Source organism: Microcebus murinus, chromosome 13, assembly GCF_040939455.1.
Source record: "Microcebus murinus isolate Inina chromosome 13, M.murinus_Inina_mat1.0, whole genome shotgun sequence".
Taxonomy (NCBI): Eukaryota; Metazoa; Chordata; class Mammalia; order Primates; family Cheirogaleidae; genus Microcebus; species Microcebus murinus.
The window spans coordinates 84,275,972-84,285,220 of record NC_134116.1 but is presented as its reverse complement, the minus strand read 5'-3'; the positions used below and the strand labels follow the sequence as shown (position 1 = coordinate 84,285,220).

General features: G+C 55.5%; 1 protein-coding gene across 1 annotated transcript; it reads right to left on the bottom strand.

Annotated features, from left to right (window-relative positions):
• Positions 1-59: 59 nt before the first annotated feature.
• CFAP97D2 (CFAP97 domain containing 2) lies at positions 60-8,516 on the bottom strand. The gene is made up of 4 exons (XM_012765533.3): positions 8,380-8,516; positions 6,271-6,351; positions 4,861-4,979; positions 60-621 (listed from the first exon to the last, which is right to left on the bottom strand). Exons 1-4 carry the CDS (start codon positions 8,467-8,469, stop codon positions 609-611), a joined length of 303 nt encoding a protein of 100 aa, XP_012620987.2. The 5' UTR covers positions 8,470-8,516; the 3' UTR covers positions 60-608.
• Positions 8,517-9,249: the final 733 nt, after the last annotated feature.

The following is a 9,249-nucleotide window of genomic DNA, read 5'->3' as shown; positions in this document are numbered from 1 at the left end:
TAGATGTTCACTGCTGTAGAACAGTAGTCGAAACGTGATCTTACCTGATGGGCCCTTGATTTCCCTCCCCCGGACTCACTGGGTCCTTTTTATACGTTAGGTCATGTCGCAGTGAGAGTCGGGTCATCGTTTCATCGGGTCGGAAAGTTTTGATCTGATTCATTGAAATTTTTGTTACAGTAACAGAGGGTTTTAAAGTAATTATGCAAAGCCACCCTAGCTCCAAATATGGTGACAGATACTGGGTATTAATAGCCAGAGGAAAAAGATCAAATGCAAAATCCTTCAACTCTGAATATTACTCTGCATAATTTGTTTTCAGTTATCAGCCTAAGCAGCACAGAAAATAACTGTGCCGCATCATGTGGTGGAGAACATTGCCCACACACGCGGGTCGGACCGGGGCGCCAAGCGGCTGCTCTGGGGTGATAACTGCAAAGTGAGGAAGGGGGGCGCCAGGCCGCTGGTCAGCATCGGATGGGGGGGCTCCTTGGTGGCCCCCAGGTTTTCTCCGTCACCACTTCCCGGGGGCCTGCTTTCCTGGTTCGTGTTCTGAGCCAGCCCCACTTCTCTTTCAGGGCCAGGCTTGGCGGTGCCCTGGGTGAATTTCAGTTTCGGTTCCTGTCGGACCAAAAATACACATTTGAAACAAACGTTCCGTACGAACAAAAATATATCAACTTACTAGAAGCATGGGAAATTGAGTATTCAATTCATTGACTTGTTTTTGAGACAGGGTCTTGCTCTGTCACCCAGGCTGGAGTGCAGTGGCACGGTCACAGCCCACTGCAGCCTCCGACTCCTGGGCTCAAGCGATCCTCCTGCCTCAGCCTCCCAAAGTGCTGGGATTACTGGCGGGAGCCGCTGTGCCTGGCCATGCTGAGTATCTTTCTAAACAGCATCAGAGCACTTTGTGCTGAATCAGTAAACTGAGCTGTGCTGGCGTGTTGGTGCCAGATGGTACCAGGCCTTCAGGATGAAAAAGGAAAGAAACTCACATCCCCTGTTTGCCAAGTCAGCGCCCGGCACCTCCACGGCCGTCTTTGTGCTCGCTTAGCCCTGACACGAGTTCTAGGACACGGTTCCTAAACCTTCTTCCACATGAGAAAACGGGGTGGGGGGGGCTGAGCTTTTGTCCAAGACAAGGGAGGAGGCCGGGGGAGCCGGGGCTCCCTCTGTCCACTGTGTCCCCCGCCCTGCACTGAGCCAGCATATTGTGTAAACATTTAGTTTTGCTTTTAGAGACCATGTGAGTCTGTTTTGTTTGTTTCTTTCTCATGTATGTGGGTAGGTTCTTGGGGTCGGGGCAACAACTCGGAGCAAGACCTGCTTGCAGTTAGTTGAGTGTTCCAGTAAGTTCCAGGAGGGCGAGTGGGTTTAGCTGGGTAACCTTACCCTCTTTCAGTAGCAACAGCCACAAAATTAGCATTTCCCCACTTTGGAGTTAGGAGGGAATGAGGGAGGATGTGAAAGAGTGAAGAGGGTGGAACATTGAAATCCTTCCTTCCGACTGTCTGTGACATTTTGCGAGTTAATGCTGAAGCCGGGTGTCGGGAGGGCCGCAGCACGGCAGAGAGAGGTTCTGGGAATTTCGAGGGACGTCGCTGGCCCTGGCTGGCGGGGGGAGGGGAGGGCTTCTTAGGGCTGTTTTCCAGGTTTGTGGCCTCATAAAACTGAGGGTTTTCTCTTTCCTAAACCTGCAGCTGTCGAATAGCTTGATTTTGTTTTTCTTCCAAAAGGAGAAGAGCTGCCCGAAAGTGTGTCCTGCTCCCCGGCCCCTTGGAGCGCGGCTGTGAGTGTCGGTGACGCAGCCGTGGTCTGACTGGGGACTCGGGGACCACCGTTCCCACGGGAGGGCCACAGCCATGAGTCGGCAGTCGCTCCGGCACCTCCCATGTCTGTCCAGGCTCAGAGTGGCCGGTGACTTCACAGGCGGGGGCAGGAGACACCACCTGAGCCGGCCCCTCCCCAGGGACAGGGACAGGGACAGGCTCCCAGGGCTGTGTCCACACTGACCGGTTGCACAGCGGGCGGGACAGGCAAGCGCGGCGTCGGGCTGTGGACACAGGGGCTGTTTCCAGGGCCGCTGTTCTCCTGCCGTTGGCTCTACCTGCAGGAGCCCTGCTCCCGGCCTGGGCTGGCTCCCTTCTGTGACGGGGAGGAGCAGGGTGACCAAGGGGACCGGTGGGGGGACTGGACACGGAGGCACCGGGCATTTTCTTGACATCTGCTAAGGGAAAACCCAATCATATAAAAGGGGGAAAAGCAAGGAAGCGAAAGCAACAGAACAGAACCAGAATGGGAACAAACACATGCTCCCGTCGGCCAACATCAGGGGAGAAAGCTGGGCGTGGGAGCCTCCGGGACTAGGTTAAAAAAAGAAACTGCGCTGTTCTGTTCATGAAACAACCTAAACAAAATGGCACAAAACTAAAACCGAACGATGTCAATAAACACACTGGACGGAGGACAGCAGAGGTAACCGTGATAGAAAAAACCCAAACTCTGTGAAATAATTTAAGGAGGTTTATTTCTTAGCCGGATGTGTGTGACCAGCCTGGAGGGGTCCCTTGAGGGGTCTCGAGAAAACACGCCTCGGTGGCCGGTGACAGTCTGGTTTTATGTGTTCTCAGAGTCGGGACTACTCGGGGGAACTGAGTCAGCGTGCGGAAGGCGAATGTTGGTTTGGCCCCAAAAGGCAGGACGTCTCGAGGAAGGGGCTCTCGGGTTACGGGTGGTGTAAAGAGTCTTTGATTTGTAATTGGTTAAAGAAATGGACTTTGTCCAAAGGCTTGGAGAGTTGTGACTTAAGATAAGGATGTCTGCTAATCACAGTCTGCTAATCACACCTGAAACTCAGGTGCTCTGTTGAGTGACTCGTGGCCTGCAGGTGCGGCTCAAGCTTTGCCTTGTAACAGCCACAGGCCTGCTAGAAAGGGGGGGGGTGTGACCAGGCAGGTCCGACCTCCCTTCTCATGGCAGAAGCTCAGCTTCAAGGCTTTTCTGGGGTCCCTGGGCCAAGAGAGGGTCCGTTCGGGCAGCTGGGGGCTTAACATTTTATTTTAGTTCACATAACAATACAAAGAAAAACACTGAGAAAAACAAAAGAACAAAAACTCCTGGACTCCAGGCTACCCTCCTGCCTCAGCCTCCCAGGGAGCTGGAAACCCAGGCGCACACCACACCTGGCTTAGTTTTTGTTCTTTACTTTTTGTAGACACAGGTCTGGCTGTATTGCACAGGCTGGTCTCGAACTCCTGGCCTCAAGCGATCCTCCTGCCTTGGCCTCCCAAAGTGCCTGCTTTCCTTTTTACATGAATGCTCATTGCAGCTATAATGGTGAAGGGAAAACTCTCCCTTATCCCTCTGAAGGTTCGCTGAAGCATGAATTCACAGAAGCCAGATTAACTGGAGAAAAGTCCTGCCGGCGTGTGTGGCTGCAGTGTTGCATGATCTCGGGAGCCTTCAGCATAAAGACACTCGCCCCCGGGGTGCAGAAGCTCAGGTGCCATCTGAGGTCACGGAGGACAGGGCGCGGGCGGGAACAGGCTGTTGGGGGGAGAGGGGGATTCTGTCGAGGGGCAAGAAGTCGTCACGGGGAGAACCAGGGGCTTGAGGAACACGCAGGGGTCTGAGGCGGAGTGTGCTGGGCCCACAGAGCCGACAAGGGTTGGGACAGAGTCTGCCAGGTCTGTCGGGAGACTTCCGTCTTCCTTCCCGCGATGTGGGCTCAGCAATGAGGACTCCAGGAAGGAGCGGAGGCCGTAGTTCTCTGCTGCATCTGGGCTGGAGGCAGATGAGCGAACTTCAGCCGTCACCCCGTGCTTTGGGAAAGCCAGCGGCCGGGGAGCTCGGAGACGTCTTGCCGCTTTTATTCCATCAGTGCGTGCAAAGCTCCACGTTTGGGGTTCGGGACTCTGAGCCTCAGCAGTCTGACTTCTGATAGCTGGAAGCTGGAAACCGCCCGAGAGCTCATCGACAGGGGCTCAGATGAGCAAGCCGGGATCGTAGTCACCAACGATGGCGATCTGTCACGTGCTCAGCGGCGGCGTGCTGGGCGCAAGTCGGAACAGACGCAGACGCCCAGCGACTGTTGCCACCAGCGACTGTTGCCGCCACCCGGGAAGTGCGAGTGTGTCCTGACACAGCAGAGGGTGGCAGTGCAGGGACCCTGGGGAGTGACGAACGTTGGTCATCTCAACTCCAGGAGGGTCCAGAGTGTCGGGTGACAAGCCCGTCCCACTGCGCACTTCAAGTGTGTGTTTGCCGTGCACGGATCTCTCCCAGTAAAGACGGGAGAGGTTTACTCAGCAGGGAAAGTCGAGCTGCTGGGCAGAGCCACGGCTCCTCTCGGTGGCTGCCACAGGCTGGCCAGCCCCTCACCGCGGTGACGCCGTCGGCGCCCACGAGGACAGGGTGTTCTGGAGCAGCCACAGTTTCCCTGAACTCAGACCGACACCTTTGAGAACCGCCTTTGAGTGTGGCCCTGGCACAGCTGTGCTCCGCCACTTCCCAGCCCAACCTGCGCCAAGCCCTGTCGCTCACCGTGCCTCAGTCTCCCCATCTGTAGCCCCTGCCTCACTGCGTCGCTGTTAGATTTGGGAGTTAACCGGCTCTACGGGCCCAGAGCAGTGCCCGGCCACGGCAAGCACACGGCCACGGCAAGCACACGGCCACGCCACCTGCCTCTCCGTGCCCCTTTCTGCTGTGAGTCAGGGAACAGCCCGAGGGTCAGGTAGGACTCGGGTCCACAAACCACCGAGGAGAAGGTGCAGGCTCTCGCGGGCGAGGTGGAAAGGCCGCGCTCCAGCCCTCGGCGGCCCTTCTGCCCAGCCCCGCCCGCCCGTGCCGGCCCAGTACCTCCTGCGCATGGGGCCGGCTCTGCTGCCCGTCTGTCCCCGGGTCCTCATGACACGGGCCACCCTCTCCAGCAGCAGGCGGTTGTCCCTCTCGATGGCGGAGAGCCACTCCTGCTCCAGCTGTGGACAGAGGGGACCCGGCGGGGCGGCTGCAGCTGTGCAGGGGGAGCCCCACCCCACCCCGCGCCGGACGCCCGGGAGCTTCGCGTCACGCCTGGAATATCGGGACTGTCAGCGGGCGCTGCAGCGCCTGACTGTGACCGTGGGGCTGGGACTCGTTAGGGCGGGGTAGCAAAGTAGCAAAGTGCCGTGTTTCCCCGAAAATAGGACAGGGGTTATGTTTGTTTTTCCTCAAGAAGACACCCTAGGGCTTGTTTTCAGCAGATGTGTTATTTGTTTTAAGTGCGGTACAACAATCTACACTGATTCAAATAGAGTTAAGTCGTCTTCTTCTGGAGCATCATCATCACTCTCCAAACCCCGAATTCCATCCTGAATCTCTTGCGACTCTATTTACTTTAGAACCATCGGCCCCGATCTCTCATGTCGAGCAATAGAGCTCTCACGGGGCAGATGAGAAGGGCTGCTCGTCTTCTTTTCCGCTCCACCACAAAATGCACGGGTTGTGCAGATGCGCTGTGTAGCCACGCCCACCACTCGGGCTTATTTTCGGGGTAGGGCTTCTATTGCGGAAATGCTTAGAAACCCTGCTAGGGCTTATTTTATGGGTAGGTCTTATTTTCGGGGAAACATGGCAGCAAAGTAACCGCAAAGAGAGACAGTGTCTTGTAAAGTCAGTTTGCCCTCTAAAACTGACATGTAGCAGTGACATGAGGAAGTCGTTTTGCATTTTAAGAGAGATAAAAGAGAGATTTTGTACAGAGTATTTAAGCCCAGAGGAAAAGAATATGCCTCTCGTTTTAGGTTTTTAAATTGATAGATCTCCTGCTATGCTCAAGACTGGTTGCTTAGTTTTTTATTCGTTGCTTAATGAGCACGTGAATGGCACACAGCATCTTGTTTTGGAGGCATTGCCATGAAATTCTCAGAGCATATACTACAACCACGAAATGCTCACTCCGCATGACTTAAACTTTGAGGATTAAACATTCTGAGGTTGTCAAAAAGCGGTACAGTTTAAGGGATGATGCTGATTGACTATTCCAGAGCTGCACTGTACAAACTGCCGCTGTGCCTCCCCGCCATGCCACCGCCCGATCTGAGAGGGAGAGGGGTTCTGCTGCGACCACCCCGGCTCCACGCAGGCAGGACGGGCTGACCGGTCGCCCAGACTGCGTTTCGTCTGCGACAAGAGACTCATTTGTTTCTTCCTGAGCCTGCCTGTTCTGCCGCCCTGGGTTGTGTTCTGGTGAGCTAGTCCATTAACTAAGAGATGGAGCAGAACGAGTACCTTCAGCCTCTTGAGTCTCAGGTGGAGGTGGGGAAAAGTCGGGGGGGCGCAGGTGTCCACGAGCGGCCGGGCGTCCTGGACCTGTGGCACAGAGCGGGCCGTGTGACCAGGCGGCCTGGTACATGGTCGGTGTGAGCTTAGGTGGCGCTGCTGGGTCACCAGCTCTCGGGACACTTGTTGCCCGCCGCTCATGGCACCAAAGGCTGCAGACCAGCCTGCAGCAGGAAGTCCTGGATGGTGCTCACGGTCCGACTGAGAATCGGAGCGTCCTCAGAAATGAGCCCCGTCATCCTCTCAGAGTAGAGAGTTGAGTGGGCACAGGTGAGAATTCCTTAGGCGCCACCCGCAGGTGACGTCTCCACTCTGTGCTTAAGCGCCACGAGGCCTTTTACACAGAGAACTGCATGCTGGTCTCCACCTCACTATAACGTCTGAGCCCTCCAGCTGTGTTTTTTTTTTTTTTTTTTTTGAGACAGAGTCTCACTTTGTTGCCCAGGCTAGAGTGAGTGCCGTGGCGTCAGCCTAGCTCACAGCAAACTCAAACTCCTGGGCTCAAGTGATCCTTCTGCCTCAGCCTCCCAAGTAGCTGGGACTACAGGCATGCGCCACCGTGCCCGGCTAATTTTTTCTATATATATTAGTTGGCCAATTAATTTCTTTCTATTTATAGTAGAGACGGGGTCTCGCTCTTGCTCAGGCTGGTTTTGAACTCCTGACCTTGAGCGATCCGCCTGCCTCGGCCTCCCAGAGGGCCCAGCCGTGTTTTGAAGGGTGAATGCCTCAAACATTAGTTAACTGCAAAACAATCCCTGCTGAGTTTTCTGTTAGAAAATGTACAGATAAGGGGAAAATTATAAAGCGTGATAGATTAAATGCGTGAGGTCTGTATGTATTGCTGCTCGCCATAAAAAGAACCCCCTTGTATTCGGATACTTGCGTCCAGATCGTGAACTCCTGGGACCCATTATCTGGTGATCTGGAGGTGACGGTTTGGGGAGCCGACCAGCTGAGGAGCAAACCCAGAGCAGGTTGAAGTGACGGCCAGGCTGGGGAATCACCCACCCGCCGGTGTCCACAGTGGGGGATGTGATGTGCAGCCAGGTGTCAGGAGCCGTGGCCGGGCTGAGACAGAGACGCTCGGGAGCTGGCCCCGGCCGTGAGGGGAAGGGGGCCACTGAGAAATAGAGGCAGGGCGGTGACGGGGCACTCACACCTTTAAGAGGCTCCCCTCACCGTAGGGGAGGGAGACGGGCCAGAGCAGGGAGACCTGGCCCCAGGCTGCGTGGCCATCCATGAAGGAGACCAGAGCCAGGGCCCCCGGGAGGCAGCACGGGCAGGAGTCCGGCCACCCGAGGTGTGTCTGTGGATGCGGGGAAGGCCGGGAGGGGGAAGATCGCCCCCTTTTGGTGTTTGTGCCTGGTGACCCCAAGACAGAGTTCAGGCAGTGAGCAGGGTCGGGGCACGATCAGCGAGTTCTAAGTTGGGCATGTTTGGTATAAGGGGCCCGCGCAGAGCTTTCTAGAAGCAAGTTTGTTCAGGCTCCAGACAAACATTTGCAATTCATTACTGGGGTCTCGCCCTTGCTCAGGCTGGTCTCGAACTCCTGACCTTGAGTGATCCTCCCGCCTCGGCCTCCCAGAGTGCTAGGATTACAGGCGTGAGCCACCGCGCCCGGCCTAGGAGTATATTGTTTAATATCTGCATGTTTTAGGATTTTTCCAATTCTGTTTCTGTATTAACCTCTAGTTTAATTCCATTGTGGTCTAAGAGTAGACATTGTGTTATTTCTATTCTGTTAAATTTGTTAATGTGTGTTTTATGAAAGGAGACTCAGGTCTCATTGTATTAAGATGCTTCCAAGTCATTTGGAGAAATTAAGCACCGAGTAAACACGCTGCAATCAGGCATGGTGTGGCCCCAAAACGCAGCACACACCAACCGCGATCTATTTAGTGGGGTTTTGTTTATGGCAACACATGTGGCAACCTTTGTTAGGAGATGTCACTCCAGCCATCCTACCTCTGAAAAGAAGGTCGCCTTTGGGTCCCCAGGGAAAGTGCCGGCATTCGTGGCCCTGCGCCGTGGCCTGCCCGCCATCGGACTTCCTACCTTTCTCCTGTGGTCCCGATAGGCTTTCTCCCAGGCGCGCTGCAGGAGCCCACAGCCACGGGGGAACGGGGGCCGGGGGGCCCCACTCATCTCAGCAGCACAAGCCTCCGGCTCCTTCCACAGAGAGGAGGCTGGGCTGGCCCCGAGAGCGCTGTGTTTGTGGATCACGTGGCCGTTGTCATGTCATCCAAGCCAAGGCAGGAGAAAAGCGCCCAGGAGACGGCCTGTGGGCGCCTCCAACAACAAGAGTGACCGGACGAGAGACTCTTCTGCTGCAGTGGGTGTTTCCTCAGGGTCTCCTGAGCAGCTAGCGTTGCGTTGTGACAGCCACTCCTCAGGTGGGGCCCTGGGGTGGGGGGTCTGGGAAAATCAGACAAACTGCTGAAGAAGCAGAAGGACCACCCTCAGCTACACGTCCAGGGCACCCACCAGACTCAGCTTCAGTTCTGGTTCTTTTTTTTTTTTTTTTGAGACAGAGTCTCACTCTGTTGCCCGGGCTAGAGTGCCGTGGAGTCAGCCTAGCTCACAGCAACCTCAGACTCCTGGGCTCAAGCAATCCTCCTGCCTCAGCCTCCCGAGTAGCTGGGACTACAGGCATGCGCCACCATGCCCGGCTAGTTTTTTCTATATATTTTTAGTTGGCCAATTAATTTCTTTCTATTTTTAGTAGAGATGGGGTCTCTCTCTTGCTCCAGCTGGTTTTGAACTCCTGACCTTGAGTGATCCGCCCGCCTCGGCCTCCCAGAGTGCTAGGGTTACAGGCGTGAGCCACCGCGCCCGGCCTCAGTTCTGGTTCTTAAGACACGAGCAGAAAGGTCAGTTCACCAGCAGCCCTTGGAGTCTGCCTGAGGATGTAATCTGGAACACTGA

What these genes read in the sequence shown, in the direction of transcription:
- CFAP97D2 (XM_012765533.3), bottom strand. Translation starts at nt 8,469, where the DNA reads ATGAGTGGGGCCCCCCGGCCCCCGTTCCCCCGTGGCTGTGGGCTCCTG. An exon ending in ATCGGGACCACAGGAGAAAG is followed by an intron (nt 6,352 to 8,379) that starts GTAGGAAGTCCG and finishes TCTGTGCCACAG; the next exon opens with GTCCAGGACGCCCGGCCGCT. An exon ending in TGAGACTCAAGAGGCTGAAG is followed by an intron (nt 4,980 to 6,270) that starts GTACTCGTTCTG and finishes CTCTGTCCACAG; the next exon opens with CTGGAGCAGGAGTGGCTCTC.